General features: G+C 34.1%; 1 protein-coding gene across 30 annotated transcripts in view; it reads right to left on the bottom strand.

Moving 5' to 3' along the window:
• ebf1a (EBF transcription factor 1a) overlaps positions 1 to 25050 on the bottom strand; it is a 269550-nt gene that overhangs the window by 69011 nt on the left and 175489 nt on the right. For 18 of the 30 annotated variants that reach the window (XR_015506851.1, XR_015506852.1, XM_087280648.1 and 15 more), the window contains 2 exon segments: positions 17569 to 17650; positions 14806 to 14947 (listed from right to left, as the gene is read on the bottom strand). Coding sequence is in view for 25 of the 30 variants with exons in the window: in XM_087280648.1 (XP_087136774.1) it covers positions 14806 to 14947; positions 17569 to 17650 (224 nt within the window). In the remaining 5 variants the exon portion in view is untranslated. 30 annotated transcript variants of the gene reach the window in all.

Below are 25050 nucleotides of genomic sequence, written 5' to 3'. Positions count from 1 at the left end.
CGCACAGACTAGATTCTTGGGAAATAAATCTAAAGCTGTGCAACTGATTTCTTCCTGATTATGGCAAATAGATTTATGAGCCACACTCTATTAGGAAGCTTTAGGCACAGCTTAATGACAAGTGACTGACTCATTAGAGTCGTCACATATGATTAGACTGTGGCCATTCCTCTGCGCCGTCCCCATATGCTTCCTGACAGCGGTGCGAGCATGAGAGATGACGCTTGCTCGACGATCATTTATCTCAATCTACGCTCTATAGTAGCATGATTCACTGCGCCGGTTGCCTGGAAATCACCTGCAACCTAACCATTATCATCTCTAGTGTTTTTAGGATCTAAGATTGCACAGTCAGTGTCACATAAAGAAACAGAGAGACAACAATTTCTCCTCCTTGCTCGGCTTTGTGCAATTATTGCAGGCCAGCTCCAGTTTTTGTTCTCTGAAACTCCATTCCAAATCCACTCCATGGATTAAATCTGTAGTTACAACTCAGCTGTGAAGTCTTTCTTCACTCTCTTCTTATAAATCTTACAGTATATGCACTACCTGACAAAAGTATTGTCGCCTATCAAAGTTTTAGGAATGACTTCTAGTTGATCATCTGTTATCAGAAGTGGCTTATATGAAAGACAAAGCTCTCTAGATTACGCTTATTTGACCAAAATAAAATATGATCATGCTTTGATTTTTAATTATATAATTAGAACTGTAAGGTCTGATTTTGCTTAGACAAAATTCTTGTGAGTTAACAGAAATAATGTACAGAACAGAATATAAAGTCATGGTGCAGTCAAAAAATAATTAATATTGTGTATGACTCCCATGAGCTTGGACGACTGCATACATACATCTCTGCAATGACTCAAATAACTTATTAATAAAGTCATCTGGAATGGTAATCTGTTCTTGCAAGACTCCTAGAGTTCATCAAGATTCTTTGGATTCATCTTCAATGCCTCCTCCATCTTACCCCAGACATGCTCAATAATGTTCATGTCTAGTGACTGGAATAGGCAATCCTGGAACACCTTGACCTCCTTTGCTTTCAGGAACTTGATGTGGAGGCTGACGTATGAGGAGGAGCGCTATCCTGCTGAAGAATTTGTCCTCTCCTGTGGTTTGTAATGTAATGGGCAGCACAAATGTCTTGATACCACAGGCTGTTGATGTTGCCATCCACTCTGCAGATCTCTTACACGCCCCATACTGAATGTAACCCTAAACCATGATTTTTCCTTCACCAAACTTGACTTATTTCTGTGAGAATCTTGGGTCCATGTGGGTTCCAATAGGTCTTCTGCGGTATTTGTGATGATTGGGATGCAGTTCAACAGATGATTCATCGGGAAAATCTGCCTTCTGCCACTTTACAAATGATCAACTAGAAGTCAGGTTATTATTTGTTGCTCTTACAACTGGGATCAACGAAAAGCTTTTGTCAGGTGTTGTGTGTATATAATTACATACAAATTATACATTTTTAATAGTATACAATTGTATAAATTTGATGGGCATCCCCTATACATAAAACATATGCTGGATTGGTGGTTCATTCCACTGTGGCGACCCCAGATTAATTAAAGAACTAAGCCAAAAGGAAAATTAATGAATGAATGAATGAATGAAGTAATTCTTTTAAAAAGACTTCATGATTTATTTTGTTACACAACTAATTGGTTTTGTTTCATAACTAATTGAATTGATTAGATCGTATATTGATTTATTATTCATTACATTTTATATTACATTTAAATTTGATTTATGTTCCAGTTAGCTGTATTGTAGGTTGAAAATAATAATTCAGTTAAGAATTTTAAAAATTAAATATCAGAATAAAAAATAAAAATCTTGTTTTTTTTATTTTATTTCACTTTATCCTGAAGTAAATTTGTGTTGTATAGTCACCATAAAAATGTAAGACTGATGCATTAGTAAAATTTATTTTAAATAAACCACTATGTACTCTACACTTTAACATTTTAAAAAGATATTTTTTACATTTTATTTTTTATATATTTTAAAATATTTTTTAATATATTATTTTCATTCAATATTTGCTGGGCATTTTTAATTTCTAAATCGTTTAGTCATGCACTCTAGTGTCCCTAATATCACTGCAGAAACAACTCTCTTTGCATCTTTCGCACTTCTTTTTAAGTGTGACACAAACAACTCATTTTCACTCAGTCTTCTCCAAAAAAAAAAAAAAAAATACTATTAGGCTCCATTGCTTGAATTGAAAATTAAAAAAACAGTGTGACAGGACATTGAAAGTCTCTGTCAGCATCGGCCCCCCTGGAGCTCTGCCTCTAAAAGACTCTCAATTCCCCTCCTCCTTTTTTTTGTCATGGACATAATTAATGAAATCTGAGGGTCCGACTGGAAAAGATCAGTCAGTGATGAGTGTACAATAGCAGCACTCCTCCCTCCGTCCCCTCTGGGGTTGTGCAGAAGAACACGAATGCTAATTCCACTTGATTATACACACACCTTTATTAAATATTACACTGACCCCATGTGTGCGCGGGGAGGGAGGGGTCCAGGTGCGAGCGCTTGTTTTATGACACTCGTGCAAATGTCATGAGTGCTGGAGTTCGCCAGGCACAGAGAAATCCCGAGTCCTTACAGCAGTCGATCAAAAGGCCAGGCGCCCTGGGACACTCTGAGAAAACAGCAGCCAGCCATAAAAATTCAACACCTTAATGAGTTTAAATTTCATTTCAGTGTGTTGAACTTTGGCACTGGATTCTAAAGCTCGCTGTCTCATTGAAGCCGATTTAACCGACTAATTACTGCTGTTCCAATTTGCTGCTGGATTTAAATAGAAGGAAAGACATGAGGGAGGGGAAAAAAGGAAAAGTCAGAGTCCTCTGAAGCAGAGAGCGGCAGAGTCGGCTCTGTTGTCCTCTGTGACTCTGTGAGTTAGGGGGACTAAACACACATCTTTCGAAGTGCCCCTATTACGAAATTTAAAAGGTTTCTTAATTTGTATTGGACATTGCATTTATATGAATGCAAACACTTTATTACACATTATCTGCCAAAGCTAACTAAATCCAATTAGAAACTTTTTGATTTAGTAGCTAATTCATATAAATTTGTACAATCTCATTTGTAAATTTTAGTACGATTTGCTCATCCTGCAATGACGCTTTGTCTTTGTTTGGTTTGGTACCACCAAAATCATAGTCATAAATATTTGTATATATAAATTCATATGATTTAGCCACTTAACTGACAAAACGTAAAAAAGTTACATTTCATCATCAGTTCAGGTTGTGTTTGCTTATTATATCCATTGAGAATCCCTGAAGAGTCTTAAATAATTTCTTTGATTCTTTCGAAAATGTGTTTCTTCTTAATCCCGTCTTTCCAAAAATCTCTGGTAGTTCAGATAAGTGTCTGCTATGATTGGTCTACTGCGTCTCAGAAAAAAAAGTCCATTACCATATCTGACAGGACTGTTCCTTGCCTCAGCAATCGTTAACATTGTAAACAATAAAATATGAGGTGATTTTACTGTAGAAATTCAAGCTCATGTTTGATGATGAAACAATTGAACAAACTAGTTTATACATCCCAACCTTCATCACAAGCACAACATAAGTAAAACGTTATTACTTGCTTGATTAATCATTATCAAGTTGGAGTTATTAGCTTTTCTGAATATTTTTTCCCCAATTTCAGTTTAACGAAAAAAAAAAATTTTTTCAAGACATTTATAAAATAAAAGTTCTAATTTCTAATAACTGATTTCTTTTATCTTTGCCATTATGATAGCACATAATAATTTACTAGATAGTAGTATTCACATTTAAGTGCAATGTAAAGTCTTAGCTAAGTTAAATAGTTTAATTAGGCAAGTTAGGGTAAATAAATATGGAAGGTAATTCCTGCCAATTTAAAATAAAATCAAATAAACATAGAAAATTAAAATGAAAACCAGATTAACATTATGAAACACTGTTTGCAAAATATCTGCCAAAATTGAAAATGAAATAAAATTATTTCCCTGTTAAATCGATAAATAAAATGTTAAAAAAAAGTTTTTTTTTTTTAATTTTCACTGCGTTTCCGCAACAAGACTGCCAATATTAAAATGAAAAGCCAAACTGAAAAATAGAATGCAAGGAATGATGTGTTGCCACCATGAAAATGAAATAATTTATTTAATTTATTTAAAATTGGCAGGAAATACCTAATTCTGTAAACAATCGAGAAATAAGTACTGCTTAAGGAGGCTAATAATATTGACCTTAAAATGAGTTAAAAAATTAAAAACTGCTATTATTCTAGCCAAAATAAAAAAATTCTTCCTTCTCCAGATGAAAAATTATTACATGAAATATTGCTAAATCCCTTACTCTGGTAAACATGATTTAAAACAACAATAATAATAATAATAATAATAATAATAATAATAATAATACTTTTTAAGAGGTAAATGATTTTGACTACAAATGTATGTGTTCTTACTGACATAAGCACGTGTGATGGACATCAGATCTACTGTATCAGCCTGAGCTTCATTGTTCCATGATGATGACAACACAAAGCTTTCTTATATTTTTCTTTGTTCACAAATGATCTGTTTTGTTGCAGCTCCATAAAGAGCATGGCATTATGCAAATGGATTACAGATCCACAGAAATCTATAATATCCTGAAGACTCATTTTGAATGTATTAATTCCTTTTAAAGAGACAATTACACATATAATGCACTTTCATCTTTAAAACTTTTACATTTACAAACAGCTACAAAATCCACTGCATGGAAGGGAATATTTGAAAAAGCACAATAGGGGAACTTTTACAGGTTCTACACATGGCTCTGACCGCAGGCAGGACCCCTGAGGGAGGGTAAGGGTCTAAACGCAATGCTCATGTGAAACTGCTTCTAACTGAGGCAGACGTACGGCAGGCAGAGGCAGAGGCAGATGGCCTGTGTGTGGAAGGCAGTCGCTGCTGCTGATAGGACCTGAACTGAGATGAGACGAGGCTGTAGGCCTCATTCTCACAGCTCAAACTTGTGTGTGTCAGCCACCGGCGATGCCCTGGGAAGAGCTTGCATAGATAATAGCAGGGGAGACTGAACCTGGGTCTCACCGGCAGGGGAAATAGTCTGGGAAAGACACTGTAGCTTGTCAAGATACTACAAAATGTAAATTGAACTTATGTACTGCAATCCTTATACCATTCTAAAAAGTATAGCTAGGAATAAAAATAGTGACATGACTGGGTTTTAGATTTTAGAATAATTTGTTAAAATATGTTGTTGATTGTTTATCAGTTTAATGCATACACAATAAATAAAACTATTAATACCATTCTAATATGCAGATCTGATGTTATCTTATGTGTTTAAAACATTTGCTGCATATATTTTTTATTATGCCTTATTACCAGTGACTTCACAGTTACTTATGAACATTTCATTTTATTCTTTCTGAATAAAAACATTAAAGACAAATGTTACTGGCCATATACTTCTGGTAAAGCTTGAATTGCTTGTTTGCCTATTTATTTACAGCATGTAAAACTTCTGTATAAAGCTATTTAATATATCAAAGTTTTTTTTTCCTAGTTTCCTAAAAACATTGTACACATCCACATTTCTATTTATTCATAAAACATTTAAATGAATACATATTTGTATTATACAGAAACTGCAGAATGTATTTTATGTGTGTGTAATCAGTTTTAAGTAAGTTTAGAATCAAAGTTAAATATAGAAATGCTCAGCAATAATATAGAAAACTGCAACACAATGTATAGTAATGCATCTGCAGCAATATATTCCATTATTTATATCATTTACATAGTATCTTTAAATGTTTTCCTAAAAGTATATTACATTTTAACTTGGCAATTACATGCTTTAGATTAAGGGTCCCAATTGCAAGTAATTAAATAACCCCAAATATATATAATGGGGTGCCGCAACATAGTCATGCATCTGATATATGACTATGTTGCGGCACCCCATTATATATATTTGGGGTTATTCAATTATTTGCAATTGGGACCCTTAATCTAAAGTTTTTAATATTATATCTTAGCATTTTTACATTTAATATGGATACTAAACTTTTTCAATACATTTCTAAACATAATAGTTTTAATAACTCATTTCTAATAACTGTTTTATTTTATCTTTGCCATGATGACAGTAAATATTATTTGACTAGATACTTTTCAAGACACTTCTATACAGCTTAAAGTGACATTTAAAGGCTTAACTAGGTTAATTAGGTTAACTAGGCAGGTTTGGGTAATTAGGCAAGTTATTGAATAATAATGGTTGGTTCTGTGGACTATCCAAAAAAAAAAAAAAAAAACTTAAAGGGGCTAATAATTTTGTCCCTAAAAATGATTTATAAAAATTAAAAACTGCTTTTAATCTAGCCAAAATAAAACAAATAAGACTTTCTCCAGAAGAAAAAATATTATCAGAGATGCATCTGAGGCAAAATCTAGGATTTATATTATATTCACAGTTTTTTAATGCTGTCTTTTCAATGTTTTCCTAAAGGTAGATTGCATTTTAAGAAGGGAATGACATGCTTTACATAAAGGGCCACAATTGTAAAGAATTAAATAACCCCAAATATAAAAAAAGGTTTAGTATCTATGTTAAATGTAAATTATAATATTAAAAAAGTAACAGTGCATAGTCATGCATCTGAGGCGAAATCTAGGATTTATGTTATATTCACAGTTATCTAATGCTGTCTTATAAATGTTTTTCCTAAGGTATATTGCATTTTAAGTAGGGAATGACAAGCTTTAGATTAAGGATCGTGATTTTAAAGCATTTCAATAACCCCAAATATACAAACCAAATCTCCTTAGACCAATCAGAATGTCACAAATATTCTGTGTAATTTTCAGAAGTGAAGTAATCCACTTTGCTGCCGTCAGGACTCGTCTGTGCTCTTTTTTTTCTTCATAGAAGCTGTGTTGAGGGTGACTGCTGGGCATAATGCAATTTGGCGGCGTGATAAACCAGGAGAGATGAAGAGGAACGGTGGAGCAATCTGTGATGGTAATCTTGGCCTAAGACGACTCTTTTGCAGGGTGCTGAAATTGTGCATGGATTAAGCAGATGGTGGAATGTGAATCCATCTGATAGGATTAAACTTTGGTGCCTCCTCTGCCGCCATCTGTTCCCTTGCGCTGTACTCGAGCGTACACTCACTCGCGCTCAGCTACGAGCACAATGGATTTCTCTTCTATGAAGGTTTTCGGGCCCTGCAGACTCCTCTTTCCAGCACAGTGCGTTTGTGACACGACCTCACGTATTGGTGACCTCACTTTACCCTCGTCTCTGCAGCCCAGAGCAATCAACACACATCCACAGCGTGTCTGACAGAACAGCCTCATTAGCTGGAGGCCAGTGGAAATGCTTTGAAACTGACACAATAATGGAGGAGTGACCGAGCAGGGCTGAGCCCAGAGAAGCATGATGCTGATTACCAGCAGGCCATTGTTGGAATATTGGAATATTCTGTGCTGGAAAATTATGTGGGATGAATTTAAATATGGTCAAATTTGATATAAGTATCCAGAGTGTTTTTGTGACTGGAAAGCATAATTAAATTTGTCAAAATGGCAATAAAATCACCTGGCATGGCAATGTATAGAATGAAGAGAAAGAAAGTGATTACAAAAACTTTATATTTAATATATTTAACCATTTTTTTTGTTGTTGATAAGTGTCTTTGCTGTCAGTTATTATCAATGTAATGCATATTTTAAGAATAAAATATTTCATTAAACATTAGGTTATATAATTAAGCTAATATTAATTTATCTATAATTAATTAATGAATTTATAGAATTTTTTATAGATGTATTTTAATTTTATATTTATATATTTTGTATTTTATATATTTTTAGTTTTTACCCTAGTCTTTAGTTAAACTAAATAAAAATGATACATTTTTAGTTATTGTTTGGTGAAAAGTGTCTTTGCTGTCCCTCATCATCAATTTAATGCATATTTCAAGTATACAATCTTTAATTAAACTTTAGGCAATAAACATTAACAATATGTAATAAAGCTGAAATATTCATATATTTATCTATATTTAATTAATATTAATAATAATAATAATAATAATAATAATTCATTACATTTATATAGTACTAATACGGACACTCAAAGTGCCTTACACATTGTGGAGAATCTCCTCATCCACCTGTAAGACGCAACGTCAGCATTATTGCACCAGACCGCACACCACCCACCAGCTAATTGGTGGAGAGGAGACAGAGTGAATAAGCCAACCATGATATTGGGATGGTTGGGAGGCCATGATGGACAGAGGCCACTGGGCAAATTTGGCCAGGATGCCAGGGTTAAACGCCTACTTTTTTCGAAGAACATCCTAAGATTCTTAACGACCACATAGAGACAGGACCTCAGTTTAACATCTCATCTTAAAGGTGCAGCTCACTGACAGAATACTGACCCCTTTACTATACTGGGGCGATAGGACCCACACAGACCGCAGGTTGAGCACACCCTGCTGGCCTCACTAACACCACTTCCGGCAGCAACCTGGCTTTCTCTTGTGGTCTTGCATTCAGGTACTGACCAGGCGCAGCCCTGCTTAGCTTCATGGGGCAACCATGTGAGAGTTGCAGAGAGCAACTCAAGCTAGCAATAATTACATCCTGAAAACATGCATACACTCTTGCATTCACATATACACTCATACACTATGGTCAATTTAGTTTGTTCAATTCACTTTTAGTGCATGTCTTTGTACTGTGAGTGAAACCAGAGCACCTGGAGGAAACCCATGCAAACACGGGAAGAAGCGTACCGTAAATTAATGAATAATAATTATAATTTTTTATTATATATGTATTCATTTTTTTATTACAAATACTTGTCAAACTAAATAAAAATAATAAATACTTGCTGTCTAACAAAGTTTTTCAATACATATTAACGTAGCAAGGCTGACATTAGTTTTACAATTTTATTTTTGTGCTTCTGCAAAGATATATCTATAAATGCATTGCACAATTTTATTTTAGACATAGATATGTCAATATAAATTACATTATAAGAGTGTCTGTCTCAGGAATTATGCCACACTTTCTTTTCAAGGGAAATAGTAAGACAAAAGAAAAAAAAAACACAATTTTACAAATATGTCCAGGCTTTTTAAAGCAGACTTTTTTTTTTTATCCTCTCATTGCAGTGAAAACTGCGCTTAAAGACTGAAGATGTCCCCGGGAGAATAAAGAAACTTAATCATCATCATCAAATCATCATAATTCAAATCTTTAGTTTCTCATCATAAACAGAGGTTAAAGTTCCAACTGAAAAATATGTTCTGCTCTAGAGTCGTCCCAAACATAAATGAGAAAATGATTGGATTTGATTGTGACTGAGGATCAAATCAGAGCACAAATCATGTCCACATGTTATTAGACGGATTTAGGATGGCCGCACTATAACCTGAAAGATAGAGGATGGCAGATAAGGCCACACTTTACTCAGAAAATAAATGCGTAAGCCTTAGAGGTCTCAAAAAACACATGTTCAAGCCTAAAGAGAACAGGCCACTTGGGGAATAGTGAATTTGCTGCTCTTTTAATAGTCTGTGCAAGATTCTGGGGGGATTGCACTGCACTGCTACTGTTAGTATGATGTTTGTCAGTCAAATCAACTGTAATTTTTGCCATCCCTATGGCTTGACACATGACCATGGGTTGCTACTGTATATGGTGCTTACTGAAGGGTCACAAACATAAGGGCGATATACAAAAAAAAGACCCCAAGCCTATAGGGTGTTTTAAGGAATATCTTTAACTGAGTAGCTTTGTTTTACTTTCCCTTATATTTATTTTTTTGGCGCATGTAGCCAACTCTTGCACAATCAGAAAGCTAGTGTAATGGTGGGACACCATCTTTACTAGTCTCAGGCAAACTCCGCCTTTTGTTTTCACTTCACCCTGAAGCCTTGCTTTGGCCTAAAGTATTCGGCAGGCCAAAAAAGGCTGGCTGCTAGCCTTGAGGAAACCTGCAATTGGCTAGATCAGGCCCCGGAAGTAACTGTGGAAACACTTGCACTGGCTTGCTCGGTTTAGGTGCGACAGTGGAAATGCGGCTAGTGTCTTTGAGGAAGTGGAGAGTCAAGTGTGTTTGTTAGTGCTCAGATCATTGAATAAAGAGTGGTAAAGGCTCTCAGATGCAATGAAGGTTTTCAGGTTCGAATCTATGAATCTACTGTATGTAACATTGATGTAGATGCATATGAAAATGTATGGAGCACAGCCCACACAGAAGTGTCTCTCAAAGGCAAGCAGATTTGTGTTGGTGAGTGTGGCGAATTTGCATGACCAAATGAACATCTGTTTGGGGATATCTTTTGTCATCAAGTGGAATTCTTGATTGTGTGAATTCACACTTAAATGTCTGTGAAAAGGTGCCAAACAAAATGATAAAAAAAAATGTAATAATAAAGTACTGTGTAAAAAATGGCAGTGATTTTAATGATAAGAAACTGTAAAAATGCTACAAACAGTAAGTTACCACAGCTGTTGTTTTTTACCATACATTTAACACATTTGTTTTTACAGTGCATTTTGTTCTCGCTTTCCCTGCAGAAATATCTAAACAAACTTAAAGCATTGCGTAACACTGCATAAAGAAAAAAAAGCATGGTCTCAATATAAATCATTTCAGAAATCAAAGAAAATCTTTTCTTTTAATGGATAACATAACAAAATTATCGATTAAACGAATATCTTTTGTAGTGTACTACCTTAGTTCTTGTAAAAAAAAAAACACTTAACTCAAGGATTCTCCTGTGGGCTATATAATTAAACTGATATATTAATATATTTATCAGAGATCATGTAAAAGCATATGTTGCTTTAGTTTTCTTACCCTAATTAGGAATTTAAATTTAGAGAATTTGCTGTAAAAATGTAAAAATAGCTGTTGTGAATTGTATCTTTTTGCAATAAAAAATTTAATATAAACATAAAAGTTTTAAGATTGATTATTGGTGATTGGGTGTCAGGCTGATAGGGTAGCTTTACTTGGACATAGGAAAATTAAGACCAGTTTAAAATTATTTTGGACCTACAGCACTATATTTCAGTGAATGTAATACTTTTTAAAGCCTAAATTTTTCTTTTTTAAATTTAAGATATTTTAAGACATTTTAAGACTTTTTAAGACCCCGCGGACACCGTGTATCTATAATTAATTAATGAATTATTCATATTTATTTCTTATTATATATGTGTTTTATTTATATATTACATTTTATTTATATATTACTTTATAAAATTATTTAAAATTTTATTTTATTTATATATTACTTCCATTATATGTTTTATCATAGTCTTTAGTCAAACCAAAAAAAAATGACAAGAAACTGAAACTGCTCCAGAACAATCAGTTACCAGAGCTGTTGCTTTCTTACCATACATTTAACAGATTTGTTTTTTCAGTGTATTTTTCTCTCTATTTCCAGCAGAAATATCTAAATAACCTTAAAGCATTGCGTAACACTAAATAAAGAATATATCAAGCAACATGTTTCTTACACAGCAAATAAAATTATGCATAAACCCTTGAAAATGAAGTGATGTTTATGTTTAAAACTAATGGGCTTGAAAAAAAGCATGGTCTCAATATAAATCATTTTATAAAAAAGATAAAATATTTTATTTTAATGGATAACAAGACAAAATTATTGATTTAACTAATGTCTTTGCAGTGTACTACCGTAGTTCCCATTAGAAAGCACTTAACTCTAGGATTCTCCTGAGGGACAGACCCTGTTGCATTTGTTATTCATTAGTTTTGAAATCACCCCATATAAGCACCACCGGTCAACATTTGTGCTGCCATTTGGGCCTGTATATTTAGTCTGATATCAAAAATCCTTTGTATCTGACCAATCAAAGTCTGAAATGCTTTATGTTTATTTATTTGTATATTTTAAAGCAAGTGTCATGCTTTGTTTTACCCTGTATTGTTAGCTCTTTGGTCAAATTTGTTGTTCTAAAGTGCATTATAAATAATGTTGAATTGAATTGAAAACTGAAATCTGAAAATCACTTTTTTGTAAGACTTTGGGCCCACACACTTAATCGTGTGGTGTCAGTATGAGTATTGCACTGCTCTTGAATGTATTTTAGCTTGTTAAATATTTATGATTCGGGATCAGGGAGGCCCTGACTTGAAAGCAGTAAAATAATCGTAATGACACCATGCAATTGATTGGGCCGCCTTCAACGGGGCGCTCACAACAGCCATTGACAGCGAGCAAGCTTCGCCAACATGGCAGTCACAAAAGTGGAGTATTGACAAAGATCAACTTGCTGATGATGCTGATCATCCTCCATATTTGTTTTTCTTCTACAGTCAAGTTTCTGTGGGATCTCGTGTCTGTGGAATCATCTAGCATGTGCTTTCAGAGGATTGTAATGTTAACAAATGCTTTAAAAACCAGCTAAGATTTGAAAATCGTTGAGTTTATCCCAGGCCTAGCTTTATTAGCAAGGGAAGAGCACTCTTCTAACCATCTGTGCACATGTTGCAAAACCATGAAGCTAAATGGAGTGTAACAAAGTGGTTTAGATTTGCTGAATGGAGTCTGGACTGTGGCGCTATTGCTTAGCTGTGTGCAAATAAAATAGTTAGTTGTAGGAGAAAAGTACAATGAAGTGCTACAACTGATCTGGTACATTACACAACACTGCAGTTTAGTCTTTCATACCTGCTGTCTATTTCACTTCATTTTTCTCATTTCATGTATGTCACTGCATAACTATATAATATGAAGAATTTGAGTATTGACCTTATTCTTGACGTGCAAGTGAGTGCAGCCATAAGAGTCTTTTTGGCTCAAGTCTTCCGGTCTTATTCAATTTTGTTGATTTCTAGATGTTAAAAACAGCTCGTCATGCTGCTTGATGTTGCAAACTGATCTTTTCTTATTATATTATTCTACATTTTATGCACAAGTCATGAACACACTTGTTTGTAGAGCACGTAGTTTGTTTGTTTTCTGCTGTTTATTTTTCCTAGTCCTTTCTAAATTGTGAATTTCTAAAACAATCGCAAAAACGAGCGCATTCGGCATTTCAGAATAAGGTCAAAAGCTATATGCACAGTAGGGTTGAGTGCCTAAAACCCAGGGCAGTTCCTATGTAAACATTTTTTCCTGTCAAAGAATACAGGTAGGTGGAATTTTTACAGCTTACCAAGAATCATTTGAGGTTATTAGTACTGTAAGTGGCCAAAGAATTTAAACTTTTACACACAGTCCCACTCATCAATGTCAGTTTCAAAGCAATAGACCAATCAGAAGAACTTAGAGCTGGGGCAAGCATTGTGAGCTTTTGTTTACAGCAAACGGAAACCTCCCGCTCCTCCTTCTGAAGCCAATACGGAAGTAACTGAAATTGCAATTCATCGACTTGCCTTTGAGGCCTGGCTCCAGAAAGTCCAGATGTTCAGTGACTACAATGCTAAATTGGCCAATTTTACAGCTGATAAAAACATGTTTACAATCTGGTAAAAAAATGGTTTTGGTGCATATAGCTAATATTACCATTCATAACAACGTTTATGGGGTTATTTGTTTATAACTCATCCGTTTTGTTTTTATTAAGGTTAAATTAAATCTGCATAGTTAAGGACGTGGCCATTTGAGTGACAGCTAGATCTTGTTGGTCGTCGTCACTTCACCTCAGCTGATTCCGGCTGATTAGCTGCTGAACTCAGCATAGACATTGTTTTGTTTAATGTTTCTTTACACAGTCAATTGCCTTTTGGAATTATTTCCTACAATTATCGGATAATATGGCATGCTGTGTGCACTTAATTGTGCTGACAAATCATTCAAGTTGCCTTTATTTAAAGGTGAACGAAATTATATACTTATATAGCATATCTATAAATGTATTTGTTTATTTAAGATAAACTATCATTTATAATTTTCTTAAAACTCCAGAATCTGAAAGATTGATTAGCTGTAGGCTCTAGAACAGTCATCTAGAACAGACATCTGAAATGTTGTCATACACTGTTATGCCTGGATTTGATCAGTAGCCTTGCATTTACAGTACTAACACAAAATATATTTGACGTATTTGGAAGCAATTCGCTCCACTGATGCTCCGTCTTTTTGCTGTTTTTTTGACATCCCAGGTTGGTGTGATGATGTGTGAACAAATTGGCAATGGTTGGCCACGCCTACTTGTAGCTTCATTTGCGCTCTTCAGAAACCTATGGGTGATGTCAGGGATACTACGTCCAAATCTTTTACAGTCTATGGATTACAGTAGTAAGTTGAAATTAAAAGTTTTTTATCTGATGGTAACAAGGAAGAGAAGACTTTTTAGATGCAAAAGACATGCTCTGTGTGAATAGCGCCTAACTGTTATTTTACAGTATTAAACTACTCTAGCTGAAGTTTGGTGGCTTAGGATTCATTGTAAATTTGATATATAAGAACTATAAGACACTTTGCAAGTACATATCAACTTACACTAATCCAAACCCTAACAGTCAAACAATATTCTAATAAGAATTAGTTAGCATGTAGTTGCAAAGTAACTTAAACTGAACCAAATGTGTAAAGGGACCTTCAAAATAAAGTGATACCCAATTGAAAAGTGGGTCTTTTTAAAGTATTGGTTCATGAAACATATAGGCAGCATTTATGTATCATTTTGTATCGAGTATCAATCCCCAAAACAATTCCGAACCCTAGTCATATGCCAATCTGCATGTAAACAGATATAGTACGTACACTCACCATGTTCCAGGTATGATGGAGTGCCTTCAGACGGGTCCAGTCTGCGAGCTCTGCGTCCATGTTTAGAGTTATTGTGAACAAACATGTTATCAGACACAGCCAGGACGTGTCCATCCACACTGACCGTCGTTGACACAACCACCTGCAGAAAACAAACAATGATTTTACTTCACTTGACCCACAAAGACACACTCCGTCCTTGTACACAAATGAATACAGGGCTCAAACAAACAGCTCAAGTGTTGGAGGAGCACATGCACACAGTATGAGTGTAAGTAACAGCCGACTGATAAATTGACATACAGGCACATTTCACCAGAGAGCCTGGAACAATGACAGCAGCTAACAGCTCTCACCGAGTTGAAGACATAGACTAGAGGCGTCCCACAGCAACTGAGGAGACTCTTGATTTAAATGGCTCTCAGGCTTTGAGAGGTCTCTCAATCTCAAGAGACGAGAGGCTCGATGAGACTTGGCAAACATCGCTTACATTATCCCTGTTCTGGGCAGCCACTTCATTCTCTCAGAGCTTTCTTTTTTCCCCCTCTTCTCCCTCTTTACCGTATTTCTTGATATGTTCTCTAGTGCTCACACTTTATCTAAGAAATCGGTCTTTGGACTTACTACATTATAATCGTTTTAGTAAAATCCGATGGGTTTTCAACTGAATATCAAATAAGCATAATTAGTTCTTTTGAATTAAAATAAAAAATGTTAGGGGTGACAGGATGGCTCAGTGGTTAGCACCATTGCCTTACAGCAAAAAGGTCACCGCTCCCGACTGGGCCGGTTGGAATTTTTGTGTGGAGATTGAATGTTCTCCCTGTTTTGGGTTACCTCTGGGTCCACCGGTTTTCGCCACAGTCCAAAGACATGCAGTATAGGTAAATTGAATAAGCTAAATTGGCTGTAGTGTATGAGAGTGAATGAGTGTGTATGAATATTTCCCAGTACTGGGTTGCAGCTAGAAGTAAAACATATTCTGGATAAACTGGTGGTTCAATATGCTATGTTCATTCTGCCCCTGATGAATAAATGGAATAACCCAAAGGAAAATGAATGAATAAATGAATGAATGAATGAATGAATGAATGAATGAATGAATAAATAAATAAAAATATTGCAATTTAAAAATTTTAAGTTTCTCTCAATTTATTATAGTTAAGTGTTTTTGTAAAACTTAATTTCAATAAAGAATTAATTTCAATTCTTAATTTTAATTCAAATAAAATTTAGTGTGTTTGTTGCATAAAACACCAACAAAAGAAGTGCCTTGTTTTTAGGCATATTTATATTCACTTAGACAACACAATATCATTTTTTTAAATTCAGAATTTGTAAGAATAACTCTGATTTTCCCAAAGTGTATACAATATATATTTGACAGAATTTTTGTTTTATCTTAAGATTTTCAATAATAACGTTACATTATACAATTTGACCTCCTTTTTAAATACACTTTTTTTATTGTAAAAAGGTACATTGCTTCTTAGAATTATAAGGCTTTGTCTTACATTTTTGTCAAAATTAAATTATACACATATTCTTAATGTCAAATTATTTTACATTATGTGATTTTTAAATAAGTTGTTTACATTTTAAGTTTTTTTATTTAAAAAAACAAAAAAAGATTTTATCTACAAAGTTGAACTCTAGATTTGCTCTATAAGGTTAATTCTGTAAGCCAGTTAGGATTTTGAATGCACGCACGAGGACCAATCAGAATCAGCTTTCTTTGTCATTCCACCTGACTGCTCTGTTGAAAGCAGGAAAGACCAGAAAGAAACACAAAATCAGAGTCCACTAAATAATGTAAAACCCTGAAACTGAAAAGATGTGTGTAAATGTGATGATTTAGACGCATTTTTGACATTGAGATGAATTGTTAAATTTGACATTGTTTAAAAACAAACAGTTATTAAAAATGTAATATATTAAATGTGAAATATTTTTATTTGTGTATATATAGTCAGTAAAACATTTTTCAGTGTGTATTTAAATCATTTGCTCATTGTCTGTTTTCTTTTAAAGTCTTTAAATTTGATATTAATCCATGAAGGGCAATATAATTTATAAGGCATATAATTCAATAAATATAACTCAATTATTCATTTTAAGTATAAATTTCATTAAATATGACCATACTAATTATATAAAATAACATCTGCACTGGACAAAATATTAAGCACAGCCTTGTGTGCTTAATTTAAAATGAGAAAATATTCATCCTAAAACATTAAATAAATGTTAGAAAAAGCAAAAAATGTAACTCTCAAACATCAACATATTAATACGACACCAATTTTTATTATTATTTTTAATTAATAAGCAGACTGATTGTGTTTCTTAAAAAGTAATGCTTCAATTAATGAATGATCTGCCAGATAGAAATTCATAATTCCAAGTGAAAAAAATCCCCTTTTTTTTACTCCAATTTGCAAATTTAATAGAATTTTGAAACTTACATTTAGAGTACACTTAGGCTCTCTGTCATGTTAATGTATAAAAGAGAGCTGTAACACACATATTATTTGCTATACGGAATGCAAAAACATGAAGCTCAATATCTCAAAGTCAATTAGAATGCTGATAGAACCTTATAATTCTAAAATGACAATTTTTTCTTTCTTTTTTTATCTTTATTAATGTATTTCCTAATAAAAGTGATGTTGTTAATGAAGGTTTTAATTAATTTTATGAATTACACAATTCACTTTTGTACACTTTTGTTTGGAGGTTTGAGAAGAAACGAGGTGGTTTTACCTGAAAGCGTCGCATGTCTCGTGGGTTCCCTGCATTCTTTAGGCAGTTCTGGTTACATTTGAGGAAGAATTTCAGGAAAAACCTGGACAACACAAAATTAAAAGACTCATGAGGTAAAAGTAAAGATGTCCGTTTTCTGTGACATTGACAATGACCTGCTGCATATGCATTCATAAGGTCATACACATTCACACACACAATGGCTAACACACTGGTGTTAGAAATGAAGTACAGGCCATCTGTTGTGAGAGTACAATGAAGAGTGAAGTCAACAAGAGAGAAATCAGGAGAGACTGAAACATATAATGTATGTAAAATAGATGATTTAAAGTGGCCTATTAAACTTTTTCAGGTATTACCTTTTAAAACAGAGAGCAATAAAGGTTTTTGTGAATGTAAAAGGTCTGCAGATCTTAAAAGATCAAAGTGTATTATGAACTGACTGGGCCAGAACTGACCAATCAGAGCAAAGAAAGCACTTAGAAAAGACTTTAGAGAGACCAGCTTTATTAACCAACTGTTTTAGACACTGACAAAAGAGCATGTACTGCAATGTATATTAAAAGTTGTAAAGTCTTGGATGGATGTAAGGCTATTGTACTGTAAATAAAAACCTTTAAATTAGATTATCAGAGGACTTTATTATTCAGAGATGTAATATATCAAGGAGCTAGACTCACATATTTACTGTATAGTATGTACTTGTGCTCAACTTCCCAGGGGAACATCTAATATTGTGAATGTTGCTGTGCCATTCATCAATCAAATTAATAATGTGTCTAAAAATGATTTGCAAGTGTTTATTATGTATTTTAAGAACAACGATTTTAATGTTCGACTCAGTGAGCTTGTCAGATCTTGAATGTCTACGACTATTTTCCTTCCTTCTCGGTGGTCTGAAATGTACAATATTAATTATCACAGTGGGGATTCTCTCTGTTTTTCTTCATTCAGGATTTGGATTTCTGACTCACTGCACTGATGTGGTTGAGAATCCACGTCTGTCTGCAGCATCTATCCACTATTATATCTGTGCTCTGTCACTATTCACGCAAACACAGTGACTCGCACAGTTTGGGTTGTCAGCGACTGGTGGAGTTTAGTGATGACAACTTCAACAAAATATCTTACATTCAGCAACACATACTTTCACTGAGCTGTCAAAAGGAGAACATGTTGTTTTAGACTTGTCTTGCTTTTCTATACACTGATATGCATTATCATAATGATTAAATTGATCAAAAGAGATGCCCAAACTAGGGCCTGAGTGCCAAAGTTGGCCCGCACTGTAACCTTTGATTTGGCCCGTCAACCCATCCAAGAAGAGAGGGAGAATTTTGGCGAGGGTTGGGGTTAATGCTTTTAATACACAGTAAATTCTAATTTAATGTAAGCTTTCATTTGTCAGTTTAATTTTTAACCCGCAAAAAAAAAAAAAAAAAAAAAAAACCCAAAAAAAACGAACTAGAATTAAATAATACAGAGCACTAATCTGAAGTCCTCAGTGAGCTTATCAAAGTAAAGGCAGGTGCAGCTTGACTAGTGTATATGGCATTAAACTCCATAATATTTTAAATGCAATTAATATGTTTACATTATAATAGGTTCATTACAAAGTGTAAAAATATGTAATGAATTAGTTAATATGGTTAAAGTAATGTTTTCTATAAATTTTTAAATACACCAGGAAATTATTCATATAAATTTTGTAATACAGCTTGATATATTTTCCTAAATCAAGTTTGTTTTTTGGCTCATCATAAGAAAAAGTTTGGGCAACCCTGATTAAAAGTAACAAAGAGCATTCAAAATCTACCCAACAAACTCACTGTCTAAATGAACATTTTAAAAAAATGATGACAATAAATATAACTTACTTAGCATCCATATCAGCATATGATTCTGTTCATTATAACAATGTGCTTCTTCTGCTACTTTAAATGCCACTAATATTAATTAATAATAATTCTTTACATTTATATCACTCAAAACACTTTATGCATTGGGGGGAACCTCCTCATCCACCACCATTATTATGGTGACCGAGAGAGATTATTGTGCTGCAATTTAAGAAGCGCAACAAAAACACCAGCAAATTAAGAAAAGATCTTCATCAGTTTGACTGCACACTTGCTGCAGATCCTCACAACGCATACACAGTAAAAAATCGTGATGCATTTTCCCACAATGCAAACAAATTAATAAAACGGCCTGCATTTTTTCACAACACTGAAAATAACTAGAATAACTAGAAAATAAAACAGAACCCAATGGAAATGTTTCAAGGAGACCCTAAAACATTGCGTTGTAAGAAAATGCAGCCCATTTTCTTAATTTGTTTCCGTTGTGAAAGTTTGCACAAAATGTGAGTGAAATGTGTGCTGTCAAACCATTAAAGATCTTTTCCTAATACGCTGGTGTTTTTATGTAATTGCATGTGTAGCTCTCTCGGCCGCCGTATTTTATTCTCTTTCTAATCTGGTTTTCAATGTTGCAAAAAGACAATCATCTGAACATGATTTTAAATTGTAGTGTGAACTCCACTATTGTGTTAAAGTTGGAATGTTTTTTTATTGCTATGGATATAGTTGTTAGTGTTAACAGCCTTTGCATTACAGGAATTTTTATCTTAAATGAGTTGTCTTGTTGTCCCAGAGATGGGTTGCGGCTGGAAAAGCATCCGTTGTGTAAAAACTTGCTTGATAAGTTGGCGGTTTACTCCGCTGTGGTGACCCCGTTTTAATAAAGGGACTAAGCCGACAAGAAAATGAATGAATGAATGAATGAATGAATGAATGAATAAATGAATGAATGAATGAATGAATGAGTAGTCTTGTACAAAAATATCTGTTAATTATTCAACGGTTTCTGTATTTTTATGATTTACAAGACTTTTCCGTTTATTTATGGTTGCATTATGAGATGTTGATCTCTGCTATTTCCACTTTTGATGTTGAAAATTCAACTCTACAGTTTAACAAAGTGACTTTTATTGACATATGGTAGTTTAAAGTAATATAATGTATGAGAAATTATATACAGTGAAATAAGTCTGTAAAATTCGGAAAATATACTGGCAGTTTATTAGAAGGTTTTTATACCATAATTTACAACAGGGAGTCCCAAACTTTTAAGCCCGCAGCACCCAAAATAACAATGTCAGTGACTCGCGACCCCCTATATTCTCTAAGGTGATTATAAAATTACACCTTGCATGGAACGGCACGCACACGCACCAATAGGCCCAAGTTTGTTCTTTGTTTATTTTTATTTTTATCTATGTGAGTGCTGTAAATGTTCCAGAAAGTTTAACCTGGTGTCAAAATCTAATCTAAATCTGCTGCATCTGACACTATTGATGAGTCTGTAATCACCCCAAGGGTCGCGATCCAAAAGAAAAAATAAAATAAAATTGAAAGGCTGCAACTATAAACTACTATTTTTATCTTCAGTAGCTTATGGATAAAATATGGTAATTCTAATAGTTTAATAAAATAATAGTTTCAATAATAGTTTAATAAAATTAATTAATAAAATTAATTAGATTTTTGGAAATTACCAAGCGAGCCCCCTTCATGGTCCCCTGATAACCCAGGGGGTCCCGACCTCAACTTTGGGAACTACAACACCAAACCAGACAATATATCTCTTTAAACTACAATAAATATACATATTCAAGTCATTTTTCAAATTGTTCAAGGTTAAAATGTGTTGGAAAAAAGACCTTAAGAGGACTCATGATGCAATTCAACAGCATAAATTAAAAGGTAAAAAAAAATACAAACATGAATCACAAAATTTACAGATATTTTTTGCAGTGTTTTACATATTTTTCTGCAAATATTTCAATCTAATCTTACTATTTTTCCACATTAAACAAACATAATACACTGAAATTAGTGCTCTGCTTCTGTGAACCATAAACCCTGCCTACTTTAATAATGTGATTGACCATCAAAATTATTTTAACATTAACTTTGTAGCAATTAACAAGGCCTAAAGCAGACCAACTTAAATGTATAAATATTTGTGTCATCCTACAACAAACAAACAAAGCATTGCCTAATGGAGTTTAGAATATCCATGTTTCAAATATTGACCTCTGGCCATTTCTAATTACTGGAGGAATCATAACCCCCAAATGTCCAAGGTGGTTACAGCCCTTATTACAAGAACAGCAGTCAATGATAAGCCCCCAGCATGACAGAAAAACATGCAGTATGTGTATGTGTGTGTGCAGCTGGCTTGTTAGTGATGAAGGAATGCAACATACAGAGTCTGTGTGTGCCGACTGGGATTCCTCTAGGATAAGCGGTCCAGGTCTCATCCTTTGCTCTTTAATCTGCTGTTTGTGACGCTCTCTCTATACCAACAGCCATACTATTTTACATCCATGTGCGTCAATCCATTCAACCCCTCTCTCGTGACTTTGTGCCAATACCATGTCAGATGGAAAGATTTGGCAGATGCTCTCCCCATATCGCCATCAGTTTATTTGTAGTCATGGAATTTCAGATTTTTCATGTGATAAATGTGAGGAGAGATGACAGACAAGACTATAGTGGAGGATTAGTGACACTGGCATGTATTCTCAAATGTGTGGTCAGTACTAAAGGTGGCTCCCTGAACAAAGAGTGTACATGATAGGGGATCCAAAAGTGAAAATAAAAGCATGTACTGTATGCATTTAAAACTGGCTTCTTTATTATACATCGGCTCTTTAATGAATGCAGATCATCAAACTAGGTCTTGATAAACCTACAGCATTTCAGATTATAGGATTTTTTACTCAAAAAGTGAGTATTGAAAATGAGTATTGAACACGCCCGGCATGTTTTCCTGGGAATAATATTTCTTAAGGAGCTGTTGACATGGAATTGAACCAAATTTAGGTAAACATACAAACAATCCAAACATAAAAACATAACAAAAAAAAAAAAAAATCAGAAAATATGTTATGTGTAAAAACAATAAAATGATACAAGAAGAAAGTAGAACTACTGAAACGTATTGAATACTTTATATATAAAATAATATTTTGATAACAATAGCTTAAAGACGCCTCTCATATGGAGAATAAAGTCACATGATTTGCTCAGGTGTGAGTTTTTCACAGACTTCAACAGAGTGTAAAACTCTTGCTGCTTCTGTGGGTCTCATCTATCAAGTCTCAGCTCTATTTTGTGTTTTCCATTGGATTCAGGTCAGGTGGTTGGCTGGGCCATTCTACGACTTGATTTTCTTTCTCTGAAAGCTTAGAAGAGTTTCCTTAGCTGTGTTTTGGATCATTGTCTTGTTGAAATGTCCACCCTGCTTTCATCTTTATCATCCTGGTAATGTAGATGTTGGACTGATGCAGCTAATATTAATTTACACAAACGAAGGGCAGAGAGTTGCTGAAGAACTACTGAGAGATTTCAGCTGCTGTCTGGGCTTTCTTCACATCTCTGTCTTTATGTGTTTAATACTTTTTCCCAGTGTCATTTCATTTTATTACACATAACTTCATTTGTTAACTAATTCGATTTGATTTGTTTTCTTTGCATACATGGATTTTTTTAGTTGTTAACATCCAGTGAAAATTTCATGTCACAGCACCTTTAGAAATATGTTTTCTGAGAAAAATGGTGACATGCTCAAAACTTATATTTTTCCGGCTGTATATTACTACAGCAATATTTACAATTGTCTGTAACCTCACTGTGGAAACTATTCATGGCCTGCTGTAGTAATTTATTTAAACCTTTGTGTCTGAATATTTTTGTTATTTTTATTTTATTTTTGTGATTAATTTGGTTGTGTTGATGCAAACATACAGTATCTATTTTCTTTAAACCTTTAACATGTCACTATCATTTCCTTTTGTATTTTACACTTGGAGAAACAGTTACACTTGCAAAAATATATCCCTTTGAAATGGCAATATTTAATATCAGTGACATTTAGGTAAAAAGTCATACATTTGATGTTTAAAGTTGACAAAGCTTCAAAATGTTCATGTAAAGATAATATTTTGGCACATTTTATTCAGGTTTGGTCTGAGGAGTAATTTTTTTTTCTGATTCTGCTTTTCTAAATAAGTTCAAATGATGTACAGATATCAATGAATAACATCTAGATTTTATTGTTTATTTTTTATAAAAACAACAACAGTAGTATTATGTAAACAGTCAAAAATGTAAGAATTAAAAACCTTAAATTAAATATTTTTTTATTTCATAACCCTTGTGTATCCTTATGGACATTTGTGTTATTTAAGTTTTATAAAACAGAATAACTTTCAGCAAAATAATGTATTTTCTTTAAACTCTTAAAATTTCACTAATATTCATTAATTCATTCATTTTCTTGTCGGCTTAGTCCCTTTATTAATCCGGGGTTGCCACAGCGGAATGAACCGCCAACTTATCCAGCAAGTTTTTATGCAGCAGATGCCCTTCCAGCCACAACCCATCTCTGGGAAACATCCACCCACACATTCACACACACTCATACACTATGGACAATTTAGTCTACCCAATTCACCTGTATCGCATGTCTTTGGACTGTGGGGGAAACCGAATCACACAGAGGAAACCCACACGAATGCAGGGAGAACATGCAAACTCCACACAGAAACGCCAACTGAGCCGAGGCTCGAACCAGCGACCCAGCGACCTTCTTGCTGTGAGGCGACAGCACTACCTACTGCGCCACTGCTTCGCCTTCACTAATATTTCCATTCGTAAATCTATTTTACACCAAGCAAAACAGTACACTTACTGCTTACACTTGCAAAAATATCTTTGAAACTGCAATATCTGTCGGTGACATTTAAATAAAAAGTCATACATTTGTTGGTAAAAGTCTTCCATTTTGTTGGTAAAGCTTTAAAATGTTCATGTAAAAGTAATATCTTGGCACTTTTTCAAATTTGGGTTAAGGAGTAAATCGTTTTTCTTCCTGTTTTCTGCTTTTGAGGACCAAATTAGATCAAATAAGAAATAGGTATCAGTAAAATCTAGATTTTATTGTTTATTTAAAAAAAAACAAAAAAACAATGCAAACAATCTAAGATTATGAGGATAAAATACTTCAAACGAAGCAATTTTCATAGTTATTGTACCATAAGAATAGGATTTATAATCATGCATATACTGTAGATCAAATTTTGCAGCTCAATGGGGGTGCGCATTGATAAAAACATGTTTGTGTGTGTTCTCCACTGTGTTGTTTGGATAAACAGATTAGCGCTACAGGCCTCATCTATAATATCATTTAAGAGCTCTAAGCCGCAGCTTTCTTCCCTGCTGATTCCCTCCTGCCACTGACCCGTTGTGAGCGCTCCTGACCTGTCCCTTATTCTTCCACACTCTCGCTTTCCTTCTCTTGCTCTCTTTCCCGCTTTGTGTAGAGATAAGTCTGGGCTTAACCCCATCGCTGACATCACGATCTCATAGTCCTCCTAAATCCCCTGCAAAACCCTTGGTGCCCTCACTTTAG

Source organism: Danio rerio, chromosome 14 (genome assembly GCF_052040795.2).
Source record: "Danio rerio strain M-AB ecotype USA chromosome 14, GRCz13ab, whole genome shotgun sequence".
NCBI classification, from domain to species: Eukaryota; Metazoa; Chordata; class Actinopteri; order Cypriniformes; family Danionidae; genus Danio; species Danio rerio.
This window is presented reverse-complemented; position numbering and strand designations above follow the sequence as displayed.